Below are 26,569 nucleotides of genomic sequence, written 5' to 3'. Positions count from 1 at the left end.
TATTCTGGCACCTTCCCCCTTCCTTCTCAGTCCTGAAGAAGGGTCTCGGCCCAAGACCTTGACTGTTTACACTTTTCCCCACAGATGCTGCCTGACCTGCTGAGTTCCTCCAGCATTTTGTGTTGCTTTCGATTTCTGGCAGCTGCAGACTTTCTGGTGTTTGCAAAGCAAGTGTTGAAACAAAGATCAAACGATAGACAAGAGGAACAACATTACAATCACTGTATATGTCATTTGAGAGCTCAGTTGAGATATTTTGGCATAGTGGGAAAGCATTATTGTGGAGCAGTGATTAACACATTAAATATTTCATCATCAAACAATATCTGTTTGGCCATACTGAGCTTTCACAAATGTTGCTCATAGCTTTTACATTACAATTGTGGGATGAGAGCTGTTAATATATGATGTATTTTCCTACGATACTTTTAAATCCAAAAGACAATTTTCTACAATTTGGTTAATAGATTGAACTATGATGCAAGTCTTAATCCCTACCAGTTGAACAATCAACAATGATGAAAAAAATTACTGAAAGAACAAATTGATGGATCACCAAAAAAACTCAGTAAAATAGTCTGTTGTATATCTGTCTGTACTACTTATTACAAATTACTATAATTTGCACATTGCACATTCAAAGACGTAACGTAAAGATTTTTACTCATGTATGTGAAGAATGTAAGAAATAGCCAGTTCAATTCACCAGATGACACTCCTTAACACAGGCAGATCATCTCTCTCGAAAGGTTATCAGATTCTCCAAGATTACCTTAATGTCCTCCCAACCATAGTATTTTAAAAGTCAGCACTCCAATTTTTTTGGCTTGCTGTTATAGTACTTTTAAAATTGCCACAGATAATTTTAATAGACTGAGCTGATGCTCAAGGCAAATACCAGAGGCTAAAAAGATTTAACTATAATATGGTATTAAGTTGTGTTTTCTGGACATTGCAATTCTTTGGCTTTATGTATAAAGAGTATGAGAAAAATGTGCAAAGTGTCCATCAAAAAATGCACAAAAACTAACCCAAATACACATTTTTCCTTAATGCTTGAGCACTGATCTTCAGAATTAGATTCTATCCAGTTTCAAAGAAATGGAAAAAGAGCAACTTGCCTTTAAGTAGAACATTTCACAGAAAATCATTCTATGGAACAATCCCAATTATAATTAAAGCCCCAAATTCCAGCATTGCAATTTTGTTACAATTTTCCAAAAATTTTGATCACATTACTAAACACTCCATCAAATATTTCATAAATGCTGAGCTGTCCTCTTTTAGAGTAGAAAATATTACAAAGTCCTGCAATCATTTTTTTAAAAAAGATGTTGGCAGATTGAAGAGGCAATCCACCTTTAACATTCTGCATTCTATTCACATTCAGCAATTTGAATTCAACCCTCATCAGACCTACATTAAGAGAGCTGCATAAAGAGTATAGTTGAATGAAATGTACGGAAACAGTGCCTCATATCGAGGCAGTACAATTAGATGCAAATACAGTAAGGAATTGCGCACATTTATAGATGCAAGATCATTCAATTTTTCTGCTGAAACAGCAGTTCTCGGTACTGAATTACTCAGGTCCGTACATTTAAAGTTTCTTTTAAAACCGATGTTTCCACAGAATGATTGATTGTCACAATTGTGGAAAACAAAAAGTCAGTAAAAGTTAAGAGTAGCAATCAAAAAACAAATAGACAGCCATTAATCAATTTAATTGCAAGTGCACGAAGTACAACAAAGCCCTCCTGGTGATAAGACTCGCTGTACCAACGTGCAGATTGATACCTTTCAACAGGTCAGAGCTTTTACCAATGGGCTTGTTTCACTGCACCAAGCTGAGTTAGAATTTGCAGATAAAGGGGACCCGGTATAGAAAACGGCAGAAACTGCCCTTCATGTATTGCAAGGTTTAAACATCGACATTTTGAATTCACAATGTTGTCGGGATACGCTGATGCTCTCGACCCAACCGCGACCGGGGTATGTACTCCCGGTACTGGGTGAAACAGCGCACCCGACTGCATCTCACACAACGCAAAGTCAAACACCACAAGTGGGAAGACCGCCAACCTCTCCCGGGCATTTATTTTTAAGAAAGAAGGGAGGTGGTTACATTTAGCTGGATAATGCTTATGAGCACTGTATACCATTTTGTAAGCACAACTTTGAGTGGCGGGGAAACGTACCTGGAAGTTGTTGGGGGCTTTCAAGGGTATGGGGCAGCAAGGCGAGAACGGACAGCGGTAGAGAAATCCTTACCCTGACATAGAGGGAGATATCGAAATTCTGCTGCGGCACCAGGTCACCGTCGCCCGGGCCGGGGCTCGGACTCGAGCTGGGGCTGGGGCTGCCATTCAGGTGTGTGCTGTGGGCGTCGGGGCTGCAGCTGTGCCGCTCGTCCACCTCGTCCCGGTCAGCCTCCTGCTCCGTGCCGTCGTGGTGGTGGTTCAGCTCTGCGCTCTCCGCTGAGGAGGAGGGGGAAGGGGGCGAGCGGCTCGGGGAATCCGAAGAGGGGCGGGCGACCTCGTCGTAGACGGCGGCTTCCTCCCCTCCGAGCACCTGCGGCGAATTCTCGTAGACGTCTTCCAGCTCCATGCTTTCATTGGGGGTTTCGTAGATGTTCTCAGACAAGCCGTTCTCCATGGCAGGTGTGTGTATGTACGCGAGTGAGTACTCTTTCTCAAGAAGTGGCTTCGCTCAGGTGAACAAGCAACAAATGGCGCCGCCGGGCGCGGCCAGCTGGATATCCTCCGGCGATTGATCAAGGCTGCAGCAAGGAGGTAACTCTTGCACCGGCTGCTAGAGCACTCACACCCCGGAGTATACACCACCCAAACTGCAATGAGACCAGAACGACACTAATGTAATTGTGCAGGTTACTGATTTTGTCCCATATATATATGTGTATATATATATAGATGAAATATATTGCCTTTTCCCCCCAATCAATCATTAACTACTTTGGTGAAATATAAACCGCTATCGGGATTACCTGATGATTTGCCAGTAAATTGCGCATAACGCACAGGTTCGTTGCTTTGCACGGTGCTTAAAGGGACTCTGTTCACGTCGTGCCAAAAGTGTCTGGTAAACTTTTCAGAAGTCTTTCAGGACAAAGGAAACTTGCCTTTAAGGCATAAACAGGATCGTGCCAAGGTGGTGCTACATACACTGGGAAAAAGAGGGCGCCGACAGATACAGGAAATGAAGAGATCAGTAGTTGAGGCAGTGGCGAACTTTTAAGGATTGTTAGCATTGAAGTTGAAAAGGGTGCAGTGCCCAGTCTAGAGATACTTTGTTGTGCTCATCTGTAGGAGAGAGGCAGACGCTTCACAGGGAAAGTCTTTCCCGGTCGTCCTCAATCGCTCTTCCCAGTGACTAAAGAGATAATCCCCAAAGAGCTGCTGTAGATGGATTTTGTCATTCAGCGCTGTGGTGAAGATCATCTTCACTGTGATGGAGTGAAAGAAATACACTTAGCAACACGAGCCACATATATTAACCTTCCTTTTGTCAAAAGCGTTTTTGCATCCATCCTCACTATGGCTATGCCCAGTACGTAGCAGGGAAACAGGTCACTCAGCCCTTTTTATCCTTTCTGTTTCAGACGTGGTTGGCCCAAATCCCCCTGAACGAAAGGGTGAAGCATTCACAACCAGATTCTTACAGAAATGCCTAATAGATTGATCCATCTATACCATCATAAAATCCTCTCTCCAGGCATTTCGATTTACTCCATGTGCTATCAAGAAACAGTTTGAGTGTAATATGAATACAGCAAAGGCTATGAGACTAGACAACATCCCAGCTGTTGGTACAGACAGCATATGGGATTGAGTTCAAGAGCCATGAGGTAATGTTGCAGCTACTTGGTTGGACCACGTTTGGAATATTGTGTTCAGTTCTGGATGCGGAAGCTTCAGAGAGGGCGCAGAAGAGATTTACCAGGATAGTGCCTAGAGACTCAAGAGCATGTCTTACAAATATAGACTGAGCAAACTAGGGCATTTCCCTTTGGAGCGACAGAGGATGAGAGGTGACTCAATAGAGGTGTACAAGATAATAAGAGGCATAGATCGAGTGGATAACCAGATATCTTTTCCAAGGGGGTAGGGGAATTGCTAATATGAAGGGGCATAATTTTAAGGTGATTCAAGGAAAGTATGGGGGATGTTAGATGTAAGGTCTTTACACAGAGTAGTGGGTGCATGAAACACCCTGCTGAGTTGATGGTAGAGGCAGATGCATTACAGGCATTTAAGAAAATCTTAGATATGTGGATAATAGAAAATTGGAGGGCTACATAGAGCAAGGTTGACCTTAAAAGGCCAACATGACATTGTGGGTCGAAGGACCAGTACTATTCTGTAATGTTCTATATGCTGTATTTATGGAGCGGAATAAATTGTCAACATTTCAGGCCAAAACCCTTCATGAGGGCTGGAACAGCAAATCATAAACACAAGAGATACTCGAGATGCTGAAAATCTTGAGCAACACCGTCAAAGTGCCGGAGGAACTCAGCAAGTCAAAAAGTCAACCTTTCAGGCCAAGACGCTGACCTGATGAAGGGTCTTACCGGAAATGTCGACTGTTTATCCATTCATAGATGCTGCCTGACTTGCTGATTTCTTCCAGCATTTTGTGTGTTTTGCTGAAGATTTCCAGCATCTGTAGAATCACTTGTGTTTGTGCTGAAGTCCTGCAGGCGAGAACTTGCTTTGCCTCCAGCCAAGATGCTCCTCCCCAGTTTCAAAGCTGGCATCTACACAACAATTTGGAAAATTACACAGGATTGACTTCTTTACAAAAAGCAGGACAAATGCAGTATGGCTAATTACCACCAAACAATCTACTTTCAATTATTATAACTTTTTGTCCGCAGTGCTACCAAGCAGCTCTTCCTTGCCAGTAATTTGCTTGCTGATGACCAGTTTGGATTTTCCCAAAATCAGTTAGCTTCAGTTCTCATCACAGTCCAAACCTGAACCTATGAGGAAAAATTCCATGGATGAGTTGAGAATGAGAGTACTTGTGGATTCTTATCTCTAGTAAAATTCAGTGGGCATCAGAGTGAAAATATACCAAATGCACAAAAAAGATTGATGGTTGTTGTTGCATTGTACCTTGATTACACAATATTAAATTCTACCTGAAATTCATCAGCAAACTAAGTAGCTCCTGCCTACAAGTAGTAAGATCTAGAAACTATTCAGATAAGGCTGGCAGGTAGCAAATAATTTTTGGTCACAAAAGTGCCATGCACTACCAACTCCAAAAACACAGTCTACTAAAAAATTTAAAGATTAGCTTTATTTATGACATGTACTTCAAAGCATGGAAAAACAGTGAGATGCATTGTTTTGCATCAACACACACCGAGGATTTGCTGGGGGCTGCCCACAGGTATTGCCACACTTCTGCAGCCAACATAACATGCCCACAAGGCAAAAACTAACCCAGGGTGGGGGGTGGGGATCTGGAGCATCGAGAGGAAACCAACGTAGTCACAGGGAGAATGTGCAAACTCCTTACAGACGTGGCGGGAATTGAACACCGATCGGTGATCTCTGGCACAGCAAAACATTGTGCTAACCACTATGCTACCATGCCACCCTTGTCATTCAATGGCACTGCCAACATAAATTCTTTCGTCATCACTGTTCTGGTCACTATTGACCAGAAACCCAAATGAACTATCTACATTGATATGGTTACATAAGCAGGTGGTTATACTGAGTGAGTGACTCATGTCCTGATGTCCTAAGCAGGGATTCTGAATCCTTTCTTAAGCCCTGGACTCTACATTAACCGAGCGGTCCATGGATCTCATGTTGGGAACCCACGCCCTATGATCCTCCCATCATCTACAGACCACATGTCAGGAGTGTGATATAATGATCTTTATCAGCATGGTGGCTGTGGCACTCACAATACAGAACATCATGCAGGTCAAAGTAGCCAGTGACCACTGGCACCCCTTTGACCAACCCATATGTTCATTTCCTCTTCCACAGGTGTATTGTGGCTACAGTGTGTTTTACCAATGCAATGCAGTGCAGTTGCAATCCAGACTGCTTTAACAGGACATCTGAAACCTATGCCCTCCACCATCTGGAAGGACAAGGGTTGTAGGAAGATGGGAACACACCATTACCTGCAGGTTTTCTTCAAATTCACACACGATCCCGACTTGAAGTTCTGTTGCTGTCTAAACCTTAGAACTCCCTACCCAACAGAACTATGGGTGTACTTTTACTAGAAAAACTGCAGAATTCTAAGACGACACTTTACCACCACCTTTTCAAGGGCATTTTGGGATCAGCAATAAATAGAATTTTTTTTAAAACACAAGAGTGTCTATAGAGTTTCTCATTTTTGGCCACCTGTCAAAATTTGTCTCTTTTTCACATTTGTGGCAGCATGTAAGTTGTAATGGGTCCATAACTTCCCAATTACTAGTGAAAGCTACTTTCAAGTAAGTCTGTATTTTTCCCACTTCTCCATCTTTCTCACTCTAATGCTTTTATTTACTTTCAACTGAAAAGTAGCTGATATTCAAGATTTGCAGGGAATCATTCAGACTCTGTTGCTTCCACTCCAGAACGAAGATCATCCCAACCTCATTCATTGAACTGCAGAATACATACAATGAATGTCAGGAGCTCAAGCTCCAAAGCATCATAATGGGTAAAACAAATATCCACTATCAATTTGCCCCCTGTACAACACTATCCTCCAGCAAAAAAGATCTAGAGCTGAATCCTAGAAAACTGATTGCTTTCAGCATTTCTGGAGTCATTTCTTAGTAAAGGCACATATTATTGAAAGCTATGTTGACACCAGAGTGTGCAGCAACATTTGCAGGCTGCCCCCAGCACATCCTTGAATGTGTAGTTTGTTAACGGAAAGGACAAATTTCACCGTTAGATATGTAATAAAAAAGCTTAGGAGGGTTAATAGTGCCTAACAGTGACTCCCTTGCTTGCTTCTTTGAAATTAGCTGTATTTCCATCTTCAATTCCTCTATTTTTCCCTTTCAGGGTACTTTTGAAGACCCTGACCTGGAGTTAAATGCTGACTATGGTTGTTTGCGGGAATGGGAAGCGCTCTTGGGGATTTCACGACTGGCACACCAGAGGCTTGGCCCAAGAGCTGAGCTTGCCTTTGGAGGGCCAAGAACTCATGGCTCTGGAGACAGGCAGATCGAAGGTCAGTGTCCGGGCAGGAGGTCGGTGTGTCGTGGGAGGTGGAAGATCTAAGGCTGGGTGCCCAGAGACCCGAGATCTTTGGGCACAGAGCTCAGAAAAAGTGACGCAACGGACTTCTAACGTTGTAAACCAGCGAGCTGTTTGTTATGTCTCCCCTCTCGCTGTGAAATGGAGACAACTCTTTCTCCCTTATTTGGGGAGAGAGAGCCTGTGGTATGTCGAATACTGGGTGAACAAGTAGTCTTTGGAGTACTACAAGTCTGTCTTTGCTCACGCTTGCGTGCTGGGTGCTGGGTACTAATGCTTCTTTTTTTGCCAGTTGGGAGAGAGGGGGACTTTGCTTGTTGCCACTTAAGCACAGGAGGGAGGGGACTTTGGGGTTCTAACATTCAACTGTCATTCATTCTTTGGGGGCAAAGAAAAGTAGTTCAGGATGTATATTGTATACATTTCTCTGACATTAAATGTACTTTTGAAACCTTTGGATGAATCTGAATTTGGACCTAAAATGTATTAATACCTTCTGTGAGGCAAGACGTATTTTGGCCTTCTAAAAACAACAACGCCTGATGTTCAACATCTTAATGAATGCGGAGCTCAAGAGTTTCCGATACTGATCCTTGTTCTTCTATATGCTTCTGAGATTTAGAAATCCCATAGCAGGAACCTCTAAGCACTGGGCAGGTATCATACACATTGGCCCCACACTAGCATCATAAGCAAACATACATTGGTCTTCTCTTTCAGGTCAACAATAAGGCCTAACTCAATTGGCTCCAAAGAGTAAACCACGTCACAGCGATTCGCTCTGGAGAGAGTCATCATACTCCAGGTCAGACGAGAGATAACCCAGGTCAGGTTTTAGACCACAGTCCCCATGTAGATCCTTCACATGATGGCGGTGGTGAGGTGGCAGAGATCAAGTGGCCAGCAATGGCAGATGAGAAGGCTTGGTGTGTGTTTGAAGAGTATATCAGTATGATATTGGAGAACACTCTCGTGGGAACATCAAAGAGAAAGTTGGAAGTGACGGGCGATATGATTTACGATGTTGGAAAGTACCGGTTTGGTTTGGTTGAGTTGAAGAAAGCCAAGCCTACACAGACACCAAGCAGATGCCAGAAGGAGATTGGTAGGTTGAGGAGAGAGTTTAGATCATTGAGGCAGAGGTGGAAGATAGCAAGTGAGGGTGACAAGCCAGGGCTTGCTGATCTCCAGGAGCATCTTCGATTAAAGTTAGCATCACTCCGTCGTGCAGAGTCACAACGTATAAAGAGAATGAAGAGAGAGAAGGCACCAGTTCACAAAGAAATTGTTTGAACAAAGTAAGAGCCTGCAGTTTAACATTTCTCAACAAGAACTTGAGGATCACCTGGCAAGACTTACTCTAACAAACAGCAGGAGACATTTTGCTTGACATTTCTGGATTTGTGAAGCCTACCGAGCCAGGAGCGAAGTTCAATCTGTCAAAACCCAAAATGGCAGAAGTTGAACAGTTCATCAGAAAGGCAAGGTCAGGTTCAGTGCCAGGACCTAATGGAGTGCCGTACAAGGTGTTCAAGAAGTGTGAAGAGCTGAGGAAATACTTGTGGAGATTGTTAAAGGTGGTGTGGAGACAAGGTGTTCCTTTTTCCATGGAGTGAGGCTGAAGGAGTATACATCCTGAAGGAAGAGAATTCAACTACATTGAATCAGTTCCGACCAATTTCACTCCTGAACGTAGAGAGGAAGATTAAGTTTGGGATTCTAGCAGAAAGAGCATCTTCATTTGTGATAAAGAATGGATTGGTAAATACACCTGTGCAGAAGGCAGGGATACCAGGCTTCCCGAGATGCCTTGAACATTCTTGTATGATATGACATACCATCCAAGAACCGAAAAGGTTGAGAAGAAATCTGGCTGTAGCTTGGCTTGATCTTGCAAATGCGTATGGTTCTGCTCCCCATGGCCCAATTCAGTTTGCGATGGTATTCCTATGGATTGCTGCTAAGGTGAGGAACTTTGTTATGCAGTACTACAACGATTTCGGGATGAGGATTTCCACTCAGCAGTTTACAACTGGGTGGCAGAGCTTGGACGTTGGAATCCCAATGGGATTCAAGTTTGCTGATGGTACATCTCTTTTTAAAGATGGCACACAGTCAGACACAGTGACCACTTTGTCTCCAGGTGTAATAGTTCATCCATGTCCTGTACATCTTAGTTATGATCAGAAAATGCTGCTGGCTGTTAAATATTCTGTGCACAGCAATTCCACCTTGCTAGTGAGCTGTTGGACTGGAGAGGAGCTCTGCAGCCTGGGCTTATTACATATGCCACTGCAAGCTGCAGACCTCGTGAGCAACACCGTAGGAAGAGATGCACAGGGAGACGAAAAAGGGGAAAACACGCTGGATTTCCAGGATCGACTTAGATCGAAGCCCTTCAGGCCAGCTCTCCTCTCATTCTTACTGACGAGCATCCATTCAGTTGAAAATGAACTGGACTACCCGCGTCTGAGACTGAACCAGTGAGAGAAGAACATCTGCACACTCTTTTTCACAGAAATTTGGTTTCAGGACGCCATACCAGATGTGGCCATCTGGCTGGAGGGTTTCAATGTGTTTCGGGCTGACAGGAATCCAGTGATCTCAGGAAAGACCCGCAGTGGCGCTATCTGTGTTTACACAAATCAGAATTGAATTGACTTTATTACTTACATCCTTCATATACATGGAGTAAAAATCTTAATGTTACATCTCTAACTAAATGTGCAATTTGCAATTTATAATAAATATTATGTACAACAGGATAGGCAATATAACATAGAAATACAGTTGCATCAGCATGAATTAAGCAGAAGAAGCTGTCCTGAAGCCTGTTGGTCCAGGCTTTTACGCTGCGGTACCGCTTCCCGGATGGTGCAGCTGGAACAGTTTGTGTTTGGGGTGACTCAGGTCCCCAATGATCCCCAATGTTTACACTCCTGTCTTTGTAAATGTCCTGGATAGTGGGAAGCTTGTAACTACAGATGCACTGGGCTGTCCGCACCACTCCCTGCAGAGTCCTGCGATTGAGTGAGGTACAGTTCCCGTACCAGGCAGTGATGCAGCTAGTCTGGATGCTCTCAGTTGGGCCCCTATAGAAAGTTATTAGGATTTGAGGGCCCATACCAAACTTGTCCAACTGTCTGAGATGTAAGAGGCACTATTGTGCCTTTTTCACCACACAGCCGGAATGTACAGACCATGTGAAATCCTCTGATGTTTATGCCAAGGAACTTAAAGCTGTTTACCATCTCAAACCCAGACCATTAATGTCAACAGGGGCTATTGAGGAATATGTGAATTCTGTGACTAGTTACAGAGACATGTACTGTGGATATTACTATCATGAAACATATCTGAGTGGGGCAAATCAGAAGCCATGGCTTAGAGGTCCATGCATAGCTGAGGGTTTGTGATGCTGCTTTTAGATCGAGAGATGTGACAGCTCTCAGGGAAGCAAGAAACGTGCTTTCCTGCTCCACCAGGAAGATGAAATGGGAGCCTTCGTAGAGAATTTACAGCTACTTGTACGATACCAGAGACACAAGGAGCATGTGGCAGGGAATTCAAAGGATTATAGACTACAAATCTGCCCCACATGTCAGCGATCTGGATGCTTCACTCCCTAAGAGACTGAATGTCTTCTCAGCCCAGTTTGATGTGCAAAATGCTGGTGAGAAAGGCACCCCTCCCCGCAGGGGAGCAGATATTTCGTCTGGCTGAAGCTGAGGTGAGGAAGACCCTGGCCGGAGTCAACCGCACAAAGCTGCGGGGCCTGATAATATACCAGGTCGGGTTCTGAAGGACTGCACAGCCCAGCTGACGAATATATTCAACATCTCTCTGGAACAATCCGTTGTCCCCTTGGTTTTCAAGGCGACAACCAGCATTCCAGTGCCAAAGAAGGCAACAGTAACAGTAAATGATCATGGCCCGCTGGCATTAACAGGAACCATTATGAAATGCTTTGAGTGGCTGGTCATTAAAACCTTTCTCCCAGCTACACTGGACCCTTTCCAGTTTGCTTATCACTCAAATCGATCCACTGATAATGTGATAGTCTCCGCCCTCCACTCCATCCTGTCCCACCTGGAAAATGGGAACTCATCTTCCAGACTGCTGTTTATAGACTTCAGTTCAATGTTCAACACTATCATAGACAGAAACTGGTGGGGAAACTGTCTTCACTGGGTCTCAACACCTCCCTCTGCAATTGGATACTGGACTTCTTAACAGAGAGGCCACAGTCAGTCCGTGTGGGCAGCGATGTCTCTAGTCCCACATTACACTGAACACTGGTGCTCCCCAAGGCTGTGAGCTCAACCCGCTGCTGGTCACACTGCTGATTCATGACTGTGTCACAGGATCCAGCTCAAACCATGTCATTGATAACACAACAGTGGTTGGCCTTATCAAGAATGATGACAAGACGGAGTATAGAGAGGAAGTGGAGCGGCTGGTGAACAACCTGAGCCTGAACGTGGGGAAGACAAAGGAAATCACTGTGGACCTCAGGAAGGTGCAGACGAACCATCCCCCTCTGCAAATACATGGCTCCTCTGTAGAGAGCTAAGTGCATCAAGTTCCTGGTACGTCACATCATGGATGACCTCACCTGGTCCCTCAATATCACCTCCCTGAACAAGAAGCCACAACAGTGTCTCCACTTCCTAAGAAGATTAAGGCAAGCTAGGTTGCCACTCCACCATCTTAACTGCATTTTACAGGAACACTATTAACAGTGTCCTGTCAAGTTGTATCTCCACCTGGTAGGGGAGCAGTTGAGCATCGGACCTGAAGTCTCTACAAAGGACTGTGAGAACTTTGAGGATCATAGGAGTCTCCCTACCATCAACCGGGGTCACTTATCAGGAGAGCTGTGTATGGAGGGCCCTAAAATTAAGGATCCCACCCATCCATCCAGCATCCTCTTTGACTTACTACCATCAGGCCAGAGACTACAATGCATAAAAACAAGAACGGTCAAGGTGAAAATCTGTTTCTTTTCCCAGGCTGATTAGGCTTCTGAACTCCCTGCCACATCGTATTCAAAGTGCCACTGGTTAATTTGTTCCATATCTTACAATATTTAAGATTCATGCACTTTAGTTTGTTATTTATGTGTGATTCATCTGTACATTTTATCCTTACCTTCATAAGTTATTATGTGTTATGTGTACTGCTGTGCTTTACGCCCCAGTTCAGAGAAACGTTGTCTCATTTCTATATAATATGATTATACATGTTATATACATGTATGTAGTTAAATAACAATAAACTTCACTTGACTTGCTTGACTACAGTAATTGGCCTCATCAACAACAATGATGAGTAACACAAGACAAAAGAGATGACCGTGGACAGTTTGTCCACTCTCCATTGCACATCAATGGTTCTACTGTGGAGAGGATGAAGTGCACAGAATTCTTTGGTGTGCACATAACAGACAATCTAACCTGGGCGTAAAACGTGTCCTCTTTAGTCAAGAAGGCACAGCAGTGTGAACACTTTCTGAGGAGAGTGAGGTGTGCAAAGCTGCCAGTCACCATTCTAATATCTTTCTATCAAGTGTGCCTTGTCTGGCTCCATCATTGTGTAGTACAGAAGCTGCAAAGCATCAGACCATGAGACCCTACAGTGGATGGTAAAAACCACTGAGAGGATCACTGGGGCACCAGGGTCTCCCTTCCGCCTGTTTATGACATTTACTGGGATTGTTGTATATGAGGATCCCTAACACCCATCCCACAATCTCTTTGGCCCACTACCATAAGGAAGGAGATGCCACAGTATCAGGACTAGGAATGCCAGACTAGGTAACAGCTTCTTCCTTCAAGCTGTGAAACTAATGACTTGTTGTGATGGAAAATAACTGGTTCTTTGAGTCTCAACAGTAGAGGCCTGGACACACAGTTTTAATAATAAGGAATTTGTTTACAAGGGGAAGTCAGGTCAACACAAGCAACTACAATATTCTAACAAAAAACACTTAAGGTTAACACGTGTGGGGAAGGTCGAGTCGGCTGTACAATACACAGAAAGTGGTGTGTGGACAAGGTACAGTTACACATACAAAGAACAAGGGAAAAGCACTACGACAGCTATCCCCCTTGACCTTGGATAGCTGCGGCTCCCTTACCAGGACAAATGATAGACTTTCCCAAACATAAATCAATGCACATACCTTCAATGAGGTGGTCTGTAAGAGAGAGCAAGCCAGGGCCAAGTCTCACCTTTTATAGCATGGGGCTGGGCAAGATAATCCAATTAAGGTGACCAATAATTTAGATGTGCATTGATTAGTTGGGAGGGAACAAATGTTGATTGGCATGTGGTGTGTCCTCCGACCAGCCAGGTGGCAGTGTGTCTGTCACGTGGCCAGTATCTCTGGATACATGACTACACTGCCATCACCTCAGTCTCGTCACTAGGACAGTGAGCTGTTTACTGTTTATTATTTACTGTTTACCTGTGCTGTGCATTACTTGCATTTTGAATTATGATTTATTAATTTATTTATGATAACATTTTGGTTCATGTGCTGTGTGTGATATATGTTTTGTGGATGCACCATTGTTCCATTTGGGTGTATCCATATACAGTATGTAAAGCTTCTTCCTTCACGCTGTGTGATTAGTGAATACCCTGTACCACTGACGTTGTCACTAGGAGTTTACTGTTCGTCTGTGCTGCACACTACATGCATTTTTGACTTACATTTTATTAATTTATTTATGGCAATATTTTGTTTTATATGCTTTGTGTGATATATGCCTTGGGGGTACACCATGGTCCAGAAGAACGTTGTCTTGCTTGGTTGTATGACAATGACAGATGACAATAAACTTGAACCTGATCATTAGTACAGAATTTTGGTCATGTTTCATAGATTTACAATTGCACACTCTACTCAAGTACATGGATGACATTTTAACGACAATAAATATTTATCATTTTCAGTCTTTAAAGCATTCCAATCATCTATTTTTCTTGTGTGCTTGAAGTGATTTTCCAGACAAACGCATGCACTGTTATTTATCACATCATAAGGAATATAGGATGAAATTCTAAATGGAAGTGTTACAAATTTTGTGTGAAGAACTGCAAGTGACAGATGAATACTACAAGTTAAAATTGAACTATGTCTTTATCCTGTTGTCCCACTATCTATGAGTTCAGCACCTTACTAATTAGGAAATTATCCTGTTAATCATTATAAAAATGGATTGATCAATGTAAAATATCAGAACGTGGGGAGAAATCACATTTACAACGGAATTGGCCATCATACCTGAAGAGGTGTGCAAAGAAGAACCAAAATGTTCAGGTAAAGCATGAAAACCCCTCTTTACCGTAAAGTTTTAATGGACAGCCACAGGGTCACAGACATATCCACAGTACTGTCAAATTATCACAGAGTTCATGAATAAATCCCTCAACCATTAAGACATTACCAAACGAAATCCTGTGGTTTCTTGGTTACCACTACTGAGTCTTAAAGCAGCACACACAAAATGCTGGAGGAACTCAGCAGGCCAGGCAGCATCTATGGAAAAGTTTAAACAGTCGATGTTTCATGCTGAGACCCTTCAGCAGGACTCGAGAAAGAAGATGAGAAGTCAGAGTAAGAAGGTGGAGGTAGAGGAGGAAGAAATACTAGGTAGTGAGTGATGGGTGAAACCAGGAGAGGAGGAGGGGGTGTCGATTGGTGAAAAAGATAAAAGGCTGGAGAAGGGAGGAGCTGATATGAAAAGACAGAAAGCCATGGAAGAAAGGGAAGGGGAAGAAGCAACAGAGAGAGGTAATGGGCAGGGAAGGAGATAAAGTGAGAGAGGCAAATGAGAATGGGGAGTGGTGAAGGAGAAAGGGAGGCATTACCCAAAGTTCGTGAAATCGATGTTCATACCATCAGGTTGGAGGTTACCCAGACAGAATATAAGGTGTTGTTCCTACAACTTGGGTGTGGCTTCATCGCAGTAGTAGGGGAGGGCATGGACTGGCATGTTGGAATGGGAATGGGAAGTAGAATTAAAATGGGTGGCTACTAGGAGATCCCATTTTTTCTAGCAGATGGGGCATAAGTGCTTAATGAAGTAGTCACCCAATCTATGTTGGGTCTCAGCAATATACAGGAACCCACACCAGGAGCACCAGATACAGTAGCCGACCCCAGTGTCGAGGTGTAGGGACAGGTGTAGCACTTATTCTGCTTGCAAGGATAAGTGCTAGGTAGGGACAAATGGGCAAGGGAGTCGTGTAGAGAGCGATTCCTGAGGAAAGCAGAAAGTGGGGGGTGGGAAAGATGTGCTTGGAGGTGGGATCCCATTGGAGATGGAAAAAGCTATGGAGAATTATATGTGGATGCGTAGGCTGGTGAGGTGGTAGGTGAGGACAAGAGGAACCCTATCCCTGGTGGGTGGTGAGAGGATGGATTGAGGGCAAACCTACGCGAAGTAGAAGAGATGAAGTTGAGGGCAGTGTTAATGGTGGAGGAAAGGGAAACCCCTTTGTTTGAAGAAGGAGGACATCTCCTTAGTTCTGGAATGAAAAGCCTCAACTTAAGAGCAGATGCGGTGGAGACAGAGGAATTGAGTGAAGGGGATGGATGTTTACAAGTAAGAGGGTGGGAAGAGGTGTTGTCCAGGTAGCTGTGAGAGTCAGTTGGTTTATAAAATATATCAGTAGATAAGCTGTCTCCAGAAATAGAATCAGAAAAATCAAGAGAGGAGAGGGAGGTGTTGGAAATGGACCAGGTAAATTTGAGAGCCGGGTGGAAGTTGGAAGCAAAGTTGATGGAATTGTCAAGCTCTGTTGGGGTACAGGAAGCAGCACCAACGCAGTCATTATTGACGCATAGGAAAATTTGGGGAGTGATACCAGTGTCGGCTTGGAACACAGACTGTTCCACTTAGCTAACAAAAAGGCAGGCACAGCTGGCAGCCATGAAAGTGTGAATGACTACTACACCTTTTGTTTGAGGGAAGTGGGAGGAACAGAAGGAGAAATCGTTGAGAGTGAGGACAAAATCCACCAGATGGAGGGGAACTGGTTGAGTCTGGGGATCCATAAAGAAATGGAAAGCATTGATGGGGGAAGGAGGTGTATAGGGACTGGACATCCATAGTGAAAATAAGATGACTGGGGCCAGGGAACTTGAAATCATTGAAAAGATCAAGAGCATTTGAACTGCTCTCCCTCTTATAATATAAAGGTGTTTTTAAATTTAATTACTGGAACTTGAATTACCCAGTTGCTATGGTGGGTTTGAACTCATGTCTCCAGATCATTGGTCAAGAACTTTTGCTGCTAATCCACAAATTTAATTACTATATTGCCACATCCACTGCTTTTAGCTCAAAGTGATTGGCAGAAACGTCTGTTGGTGAGCACTTTGTGTCAGGGTGAAGGGAAAGGCTGGTAGATTTCACGAACCCTGATTAACAAGGGATTTTGTGGCTGTGCTTAAGAAAAAGAGAGAGGCATACATAGTACATAAGCAATTTGGAACTAATTGATGACTACAAGTGTAGGAGTACCCTTAAGAGAGAAGTTAGGAGGGCAAAAAGGGAGGATAAGAGAAGGATTTAATTGACCAGGTGAGGCAAAACTCCAAGATATTCTGTAGGTACATTAAGAGAAAAGGTTGGCTAGGAAGAGAACAGGTCCCCTTAAAGATCAGCATGAGCATCTGTGTATGCAACCAAAGGAAATAGGAGAGAATTTTAACACATATTTATTTCTCTTCACTATCCACTATGGTAAAATGATGCAAGCTAAGAAATGGGGGAAATGAGTGCTATTGTCTTGGACCACATACAAATTAGCAGGGAGGAGGTGCTGGAGGTCTTAAAGTGCATTGAGGTGCATAACTCCCCAGGACCTAACCAAGTGCATTCTTGGGTTTTGTGGGAAGCAAGGGAGAAATTGTGGAGCACCTTGCAGAGATGTTTGTTTCATCTCTGGCCACTGGTGAGTGGCTGATGTGGTACCAACAATAAATTTCATGTCATATATCAATGATAATAAATCCAACAGTGACTGGAGGCTTGTGCCAGCAGGGTCAGTGCTGGGACCTTTGTTGTTTGTAATTTATATAAATGATTTAGATGTGAATGTACAAGGCATGATTAGTAATGTTCCAGATGATAGGCTGTGTAATAGATAATGTCAAATTTTATGAAAAACTACGGGAGGGTCTCGATCAGCTAGACACGGGGGCTGAGGGTTTCAATCCGGATAAACAGGAGGTTTTGTATCCTGCCTGAATAGAAGGTCACGGGGAAGTGTTATGGAACAGAGTGACCTGGAAGAGCAAGTGCATGGTTCATGAGAAGCGGTGTCACAGGTAAATCGGGTGGTGAAGAAAACTTCATCGCGCTGGTCTTCATCAGTTCAGACAATGACTATCGGCACTAAAAGTTATGTTGTAGATGTAGTTATATTAGACGCTGGTGAGGCTGCACCTGGTGTATTGTGTGGAGTTTTGATGATCCTGTTATAGGAAGGATGTTATTAAACGTGAAAGAGTACAGAATATTGGATGGACCTATGGGTCTGAGTTCCAGGATCGGTTGCATAGACTGGTACTTTATTTCCTGGAACGTAGGAGATCAAGGGGCAACTTGACAGGATTGTATAGATAGGAATAGAATGAGGTGACAAATAAATGTGTGGCTGAATAATTAGAGCAGGGGCCAGAGATTCAGATTTCTGGATCATTGGGACCTCTTCTGGGGCAGATGTGACCGATTCAAAAAGGACGAGTTGCATTTGAATCCGAGAGGGACATTACGGGTAGGTTTGCTAGAGCTGTTGGGAATGGTTTAAGCTCATATGGTGCGGAACCGGTATGACAGACCAGGTTTACAAGTCAGATGATGTGATATGTAATATGAAAGGAAGAAAAGACAAGCCAGTGAGTGGGTACAACTGGATAAAGTGCAAAGAGTTAAGTTGTATCATAGAGGCAAAAGTCAAAAGAATGCAGGACTGAAGGTGTTGTATTTAAATGTGCATAGCATTCGGATTAAGGTGAATGAACTTGTGGCACATTTAGAGATTGGTCGGTATGACGTTGTGGGCATCACTGATTTGTGGCTGAAAGAAGGTCATAGTGGGGAGTTCAACATCAAAGGATAAACTTTGTATCGAAAAGACAGGCAGGAAGGCATAGGTGGTGGTGAGGCTCTGTTGGTAAGAGATGGAATTACATCTTTAGAAAGAAGTGACATAAGCTCTGAGAATGTTAAATCTTTGTGACTGGAGTTAAGTAAGAGCAAGGGTAAAAAAAAGGCCTAATTCTGCTCCTATATCTTATGATCTTTTGGACATTGGCAACATTTAAAAGGCATCTAGATAATTATGGTCGAAACGCGAGCAGGTGGGATGACTTCACTGGGCAACACAATCAGTACGGACAAGCCCTATGCTCCATGCTCTATGAATCTGACTGATTTGTTTTCTAGATATATGGGAAAACTTGGATTAGGAAAGAAAAGTTGTCTGTCTCATAAAATATGAAAAAACATACATGATTTAAGAAAGCATTAGCTAATCTTATAATTGAACAGCAATGAGTCAGACTTAAAATTCTTGAATGAAAACATCCCAACATATTTTACATGAGACAAAACTTGACTCAGAGCCAAGGGAGGAGCAATTCTGGCATTTCACTAAAAACTTGTTCAAAGAGATAAATTATATCTGGCTAGCAAGATTTCTCCTGTTCTTGTTTTTCTGGCCACTAAGTTGTTGTTTCCCAGTTGCTGACAATTCTGACAGTTGAATAATTTTCCTGTATTCTCCCAAAACACGCAAAATGCTAAGACCCTCTTCTCTTAGGAAAACAGAACCTACTTATTCCATCCACACAAAAGTTTCTCATTCTGGTACATCAAAGAAAATTTCCTCTAAGTTCTCCAACCCCATAATATTCTTCCTATATGGTCATGCCACAGTTTGGAAACCATAGTACAGCTGACTATTGATTGATAAAGCTTTTGAATAATGTGGCAGTGTTTTATAATAACTTCTGTTTGTAAGGATGGTTGCCAGATGGTTTTTAATGTGATTTGTAGAATTTTAGATCCAAGGGAGAACAAAGTGCAAGCAAGACAAGTTTATTGGCAGTTTAAAATGCAAAGTGTTATCTGTGTATCCTGAACATGAGACCTTATCAAAAATTGCAATAATCACCTTGATGGTAATGGCCTTCAGTTGCTGGAAGTGGGTGGAGCAGAGAGGAGTGGTTCAAGAATGGGAGATCACAGGTCAATAGCAATCCTTAGCATTCCCAATCAAGTCGCCTTCATAATTTTTTTTAACCGTTCAATGTCAGTAAACTGTGAATCTATTCTGCACCCACTTTCAGAGAGTATTCAGACACAAGCTGTAGAGTCCATATTTAACATAAACAAGTTCTCCATGTTGACTGGTTTGCACCTCAACTGGAGGGGTCTAATATCTAGAGGAAAGGTTTGTTAATGGTGCACAGTGGGGTTTAAACTAGAGTTGCAGAGGGATGGGAACCAGAGTTCCAGAACACTCCAGTTTTCCCATATATCTAGAAAACAAATCAGTCAGATTCCTACAGCATGGAACATAGGGCTTGTCCATACTGATTGTATCTCCAGTTGGTGGAGAGATTGTGGAGGCAGATATTGGTAAGACCTCAAAGTTAGGAATCAAAAAGTTGAGCATGGTGCAACTGGTATCCTGAGCTGTATGTATTTCAATGCAAGAAGTATCGTAGGAAAGGCAGGTACTAGTGTTGAAGATGAGGGGGCTGGCTACAGGCAATGTATAGTGAGGAGAGTATGTTGATAGGGCAAAATGGCAGTCAACAGAATGAGTTGCAATGTAAAAGGTGGACAAAATCGAAAAGAGTAAATACAGGACTGAAGGTGTTATATCTGAATGCACACAGTACACAGAATAAGGTAGATGAACGCAGCACTGTTGCAGGTTGGCAGGTATGATGTTGTAGGCATCACAGAATCATGGCTGAAAGGAGATTATAGCTGGGAGCTTAACATCAGGAGGCATGAAATGTGTGAAGTTACCATAACTAGCGAGAAGGTTCTGAGGAAACTGAATGGTCTGAAGGTAGATAAGTCACTTGGACCAGATGAGGTACACCCCAGAGTTCTGAAAGAAGTTACTGAAGGGATTGTGGAGGCATTAATAATGATACTTCAAGAATCACTAGATTCTGGAATGGTTCTGGAAGACTAGAAAATTGTAAATCTCACTCCGCTCTTCAAGAAAGGGGAGAGGCAGAAGAAAGGGAATTATAAGCCATTTAGACTGACCTCATTAATTGGGAAGGTTTGGATTTGATTATTAAGAATGAGGTTTCAGGGTACTTGGAGGCATGTGATAAAATAGGCCCTAGTCAGCATGGTTTCCTCATGGCAAAATCTTGCCTGACAAATCTGTTGCAATTCTTTGAAGAAATAACAAGCAGTGTAGACCAAGAGGAATCAGTTGATGTTGTGAGCAGTGCCTGATTGGCAGGAGGCTATGAGTGGGAATAAAGGGAGCCTTTTATAGCTGACTGCCGGTGACTAGTGGTGTTCCATAGGGGTCTGTGTTGGGACAGATTCTCTTTACATTATAACTCAGTGATTTGGATGATGGAAATTGATGGCTTTGTTAAAAAGTTGACAGATGATATGATGATAGGTGGAGGGGCAGGTAGTTTTGAAGAAGCAGAGAGGCTACAGAAGTACTTGGACAGATTAGGAGAATAGGCAAAAAGGGGCAGATGGAATACTGTGTCAGGAAGTGTATGGTCATGAACTTTGGTAGAAGAAATGAAAGGGTTGACTATTTTCTAAATGGAGAGGAAATACAAAAAAAAACTGGGTTGCAAAGGGACTTGGGAGTCCTTGTACAGGATTTGCAGATTGGGTCTCTGGTGAGGAAGGAAAATGCAATGTTAACATTCATTTCAAGAGGACTAGAATATAAAAGCAAGGATACAGTGTTGAAACTTTGTAAAGCACTAGTGAGGCCTCATTTGGAGTACTGTGAACAGGTTTGGGCCCCGTATCTTCGAAAGAATGTTATGAAACTGGAGAGGGCTCAAAGTAGACTCAAGAAAATGATTCCAGGATTGAACGGCTTGTCATATGAAGAGTGTTTGATGGCTCTGGGCCTGAATTCACTAGAATTCAGAAGAATGAGGGGTGACCTCATTGAAACCTATAGAATAGTGAAAGCCCTTGATAGAGTGGATGTGGAAATAATGCTTCCTATGGTGGGAGAGTTAAGACCAGGGAGCACAGTCTCAGAATAGAAGGGCGTCTTTTAGAACAGAGATGAAGTGGCATTTTCTTAGCCAGAGATTGGTGAATCTGTGGAATTCTTTGCCACAAGCAGCTGTGGAGGCGAAGTATTTTTCTAAATTTAAGGCAGAGGTTGATAAATTCTTGATTGGTCAGGGCATGAAGGGATACAGGGAGAATGGAGGAGATTAGAGCTGAGATGAAAACATGATGAAATAGCAGAGCAGACACAATGGGCTAAATAGCCTAATTCTTCTCCTATATATTATGGTCTTCGATTTAACATATTTCCTGAAGACATTTAAGGAGGCCATTTCAGTCCATTGAATTTATACAAATTAATCCCGACCCCCTCTAACGTTCTCACAATCTATTCTCCCAACATTTCCATTAATGCTCTCTAGATTTTACCATTCACACACACAGAAGGGGCAATTTCAATTGCCAACCAACCCACCAAGCCACATGGCATTGGGATTTGAGAGGCAATTACACTACCATAGGTAAACCCTCAAGGTCACAAAATGGACAAATTCCATAAAGACAAGACCTGAAGACAGCATTGAACCTGGGTTGCAGGAGTTCTGAGGGAGCAGCTCTAAAATCTACACCACTGTGCCAGCAATAATAGTCAGGACACGGCTGTGAGCAAAAGAATCAGAATCTGGATGGAAATATATTTCTGCATCTGCAAAGGAAACTTACCACAAAATATATCTTTACCTCCCTCCCCTCACCTTCCATAGGCAAAGTAGTGGACGTTGTCTACATGGACTTTAGCAAGGCCTTTGACTAGGTCCCTCCAGGCATTTATCCCTGTAAACAGCCCACATGCTACACCTACTAATACAGCTATTTCCTCACCTCCACTTAGGGCCCTAAACAGTCCTTCCAGGTGAGGCAACACTTCACCTGTGAATCTACTGGAGTCACCTATTGTGTCCGGTGCTCCCGATGCAGCCTCCTCTACGTTGGTGGCCAAACATTTTAATTCCCATTCCCATTTTCGTTCCGACATGTTGATCCATGGCCTCCTCCTGTGCCAAGATGAGGCCACCTCAGGGTGGAGAAGCAACAGCTTATATTCCATCTGAGTAGCCTCCAATCCGATGGCATGAATATCAATTTCTCCTTCTGGTAAAAATAATCCCTCCCCCTCCCCTATCCCTTTATTCCCAATTCTGACCTTTCACTTCTTCTCACCTGCTTATTACTTGCTCCTGGCTTCCACCCCCTTCCCATTCTCTGATTGGCCACTCTCCCCTCCTATCAGATACTTTCTTCTCCAGTCCTTGACCTTTCCCACCCATCTCACTTCTCTTATCATCTTCCAGCTAGCTCCTCCCCTTCCCCCACCTTTTCATTCTGGCATCTTCCCCCCTTCCTTCTTAGTTCTGCTAAGGGTCTCTGCCCAAAACACTGACTGTTTACTCTTTTCCATAGATGCTGCCTGACCTGCTGAGTTCCTTCAGCATTTTGTATGTGTGTTGCTTTGGAGATATATTTCCTTAATGTGGAAATTGTGACTTAGAATGCTCTGTTTGAAAGAGCAGTGATTACTAGTGAAATAAAATTTTCATACGGAGTTCCGCAGGATTATGGAGAAAAGTCAGGTGTTGGAATGAAGTAGATCTTTTGTGTGTTCTTGGACACTTGATCTCATTTGTATTTTGAAATCGGAGAATTTCTCTTAAGCTGAGCTCTTGAAAGATGAGCTATATGCACAGGCTGACTGATTGACAAAAGAGACTGATTCAAGTTATAGCTGAATGTCATGGGACGGGTGGTGCATAACTTTGACCACCTCTCATGGGTGATAATCAACTTTGGTGGCCCAGTGGATCAAATCAAGTCTGGCACTTGCAGTTGTAGCCAACCTGAAAAGCAGAGTGGCTAAAACTGCCTCCGAGCCTCAGGTGGCAGAAGCTGGGGCCTCACCCCAGATTATCCTGGTGGTAGATTGACTACCAGTTTACATCAAAGGCTTTTTTATTTGTTAAGGAGTAACACAATGGGCCGACTGGTCTCCTCTAATGGTGTGTAATTCTTTGCTTGTAAGATTCATTTTCCACCCTGTGCCTTTCTTTAATATCTAAAAACAGAACCCAGAGATGTAAATCCTGTTACTGTCCATCACCTGCATGTGATTTTCCTGTAAACAAGAGCAGATTTATGAAACATAATGAGAGGAGACGCACAGGACTGCAAATGTTGGAACCTGGAGCAAGTCAGGCAGCCTCCGTGGAGACAAAGCAAAGTTCAATATTCCGGGTCGAAACCCTGCATAGTAACAGCATAGTACAATAATGGTTAGTGCTGCACTTCACAGCACCTGTGATCACAGATCGGGTTCAATGTTTTCCCCGTGACCATGTGCATTTCCTTCGGTGCTCCAGTTTCCTCCTACATTCCAATGATATACAGTTAGCTAATATTCTAATCTTCTTCTTCTTCTGCATCAAGAATGAGGGTGTAGAGCAGTGATCCCCAATAGAAACAATTACATGTCCTGAGGAGGCATTTCTGGAAATACAGGTCATTGGGGGGCATTCAACATTCTTGGGGGTGGGCAGTAAGCAGCACCCTAACTTGAGGCACAAGACCTGACCAACCGTGTCAATTCACTGCTGTCGTCGACAACCAATAGGCATTTACAGATTGTGTTAATTTTTTATTTTAACTTAGCCCCGTTAGTGATGGATAAATATCTACAGTGTGATCTCTATGAGTCTGGAGGCGGCGAAGCTTTGAATTCTAATCCTACTAAGAAACAGAAACTATAGAATGTGTATCAATACGATGTTACATTCCTGGAGTTTGGTTTTATTCTGTTCCTGTCAGATCAGTGACACCCCATTGGTCTTATTTGTAATACTGTACTGTCTAATGTAACCATGAAACCATCAAGATTGCAGGAACACTCCCATAAAAGGCACCCTAAAGAGTCTTCTTATGGTATTACTTGAGTCCAGAAGATGAAAGAAGCATTTAAAAAGTGCAGTGTCCTCTTTTATTGGAAAATTGGAAAGGTATAAGCAAAATGTTGGGAGAAGAATGTTCTCACAGTTTCCCTGCATGGAAATTATGGGACTCTCTTTAATAGATGGTGATTTGCAAGAGTTCTGCTTATACTTGCAGTCACTGAAGAAGGATTTTCAGAATCAATTCGATATTTTGAATGATCTGGAAATTCCAGAATGGATAATTAATCCAGTTCTTTGCAAGATGGAAGAGCAGGAAAAGCAAGAAGTTATCAAAATTCAGAAGGATAAAGAAGCAAAAATGCTTTTTAAAAATGTCAGCTTTTGTGGTATGTGGCTACACTGTCATATGAAGTTTCCTGGTCTTTGGAAAAGAGCCAAATGGCTCTTCATTGCATTTCCATCCTCCTACCTTGTTGAAAGAGCCTTCAGTGCTGTGAACCAGATACACACAAAAAAACCGAAAATTACTTGAAAACAAGAGAAAATCCACAGATGCTGGAAATCCGAGCAACACACACATAATGCTGGAGGGACTCAGGCACCGTCTATGGAAAAAAGTGCAGTCAACGTTTTGGGCTGAAACCTATTGGACATTGTTACCTGTGGGGACAAGGTTTTTGCTGTCACAGCTTGAATGAAATATTGTAACTCTTGCTAAAATCCATCAAGCTCAAGGGTCACATTGATATCGAAGCTGCTGTATAGTACACAAGTACTGTGCAAGCTGAGTTTAAAGACAAATAGAAATCGAAAGCAGAATCATTTTTCTCATGTTAGCATATGGTTGATATGTTTTTACTCTAGGGGGGCTCGGGGAAGTATATTGTGTGTGAGAGGGGTGTTGACAAGTATGAAAGTGCTTTAGGGGGGATATTGACCAAGTATGAAAGTTCTTAAGTATGAAAGGTGGCTAAAAAAGTTGGGAAACACTGGTGTAGAGGAAGAGGTGAAAGGAAGGAGTGAGGGACTGGTAGGTAGTGGATGGAACCAGGTGGGTCGGGGCTGATGGGCAGCTTGTGGAGAACACGGAATTAGGTAATGGTGGTGGGAAGTGAGGAGGTGGAGAAAAAGGTGATCTAAAGATTGGAAAACCTAGCTGGAGTAGAGAAGGAACACGGTGGATATGGGTTACCTGAAACTGTAAAAATTCAATGTTCATAATATTGAAATTAATACAATTCTATTACAAAATGGACCTCTTTATTAAGTTCCATTTAACTGAAATAAATAACACATCTTTGTAGAACAGTCCCAGCACCAATCAGCTGAAACCACATTTAGCCACCTACTTTATCTCAACATAAATGTCAACAGACTATTCAAACATCAGAGAAATCACAAATGAATCAGTCATCTTTATTAACAGGAGTATGTAATGTTACAGAATGGAAGGTGGCTGCTCTGTCCATTATCCCCATGCTGGCTATTTAGAAGAACTGCTAAATGTGGCATCTTTTAAATAATTTTGATAGATGCTGACCAAGAATGGTAGCCAAGGTCATTTTGTGTCCCAGCTCTGTGAATGCATTAACAAAATTTGCTTCCCATTTAAATTGGTTAATTGAGTACAGATTATAAGTAGATCTTTTGGCTTTGTTGCATTGATCATTTTCCAAATCAAGATTCTTGGCTGTGGCAGGTGTATGAATTGTCACCAGGCCTCCAGTTCAAAATCCTGAGGCAGTCTTGGAGATCGTCTGATGGTTAACAACAACTCACTGTTCTTAAAGGACTTTTCACTGCTTCAAAATATCTGTAATCATCAGAGGCATCTGAGAACAGTTGGCACTGAACTCATTCATAAAGCAGTTATTAAAAAAAATGTTTTATGTACATTTTCTTATTGAAATTAATTGAAAATAGATTAAATAGAATTAAAGATAATGTTTATCTGCATTAATCTTTTTAATTCAGGTCACAAACTTGAGCAAATGAGAAGTTCAAAAGCTCAAAGTTCTAAGTAAATTTATTATCAAAATATGTAGATATGTCACAATATACAACCCTGAGATTTATTTTCTTGTTGGCATGCTCTTTAAATCTGTAG

General features: G+C 42.6%; 2 protein-coding genes across 2 annotated transcripts in view; one reads left to right on the top strand and one right to left on the bottom strand.

The window, feature by feature from the left end:
- LOC132400551 (chloride intracellular channel protein 5-like) overlaps nt 1–2,893 on the bottom strand; it is a 130,374-nt gene extending 127,481 nt beyond the window's left edge. Inside the window, exon 1 of the mRNA XM_059981621.1 lies at nt 2,272–2,893. Coding sequence (XP_059837604.1) covers nt 2,272–2,655 — 384 coding nt within the window. The 5' untranslated portion in view covers nt 2,656–2,893. The remainder of the gene's footprint in view (nt 1–2,271) is intronic.
- Nucleotides 2,894–7,074: 4,181 nt separating this feature from the next.
- enpp4 (ectonucleotide pyrophosphatase/phosphodiesterase 4) overlaps nt 7,075–26,569 on the top strand; it is a 105,097-nt gene continuing 85,602 nt past the window's right edge. The window contains exon 1 of the mRNA XM_059981618.1: nt 7,075–7,224. The gene's annotated coding sequence lies outside the window, so the exon portion shown is untranslated. The remainder of the gene's footprint in view (nt 7,225–26,569) is intronic.

This window comes from Hypanus sabinus, chromosome 10, assembly GCF_030144855.1.
Source record: "Hypanus sabinus isolate sHypSab1 chromosome 10, sHypSab1.hap1, whole genome shotgun sequence".
Taxonomy (NCBI): Eukaryota; Metazoa; Chordata; class Chondrichthyes; order Myliobatiformes; family Dasyatidae; genus Hypanus; species Hypanus sabinus.
Note: the sequence above shows the minus strand (reverse complement) of the source record. Positions and strands in the feature narration are given on the sequence as shown.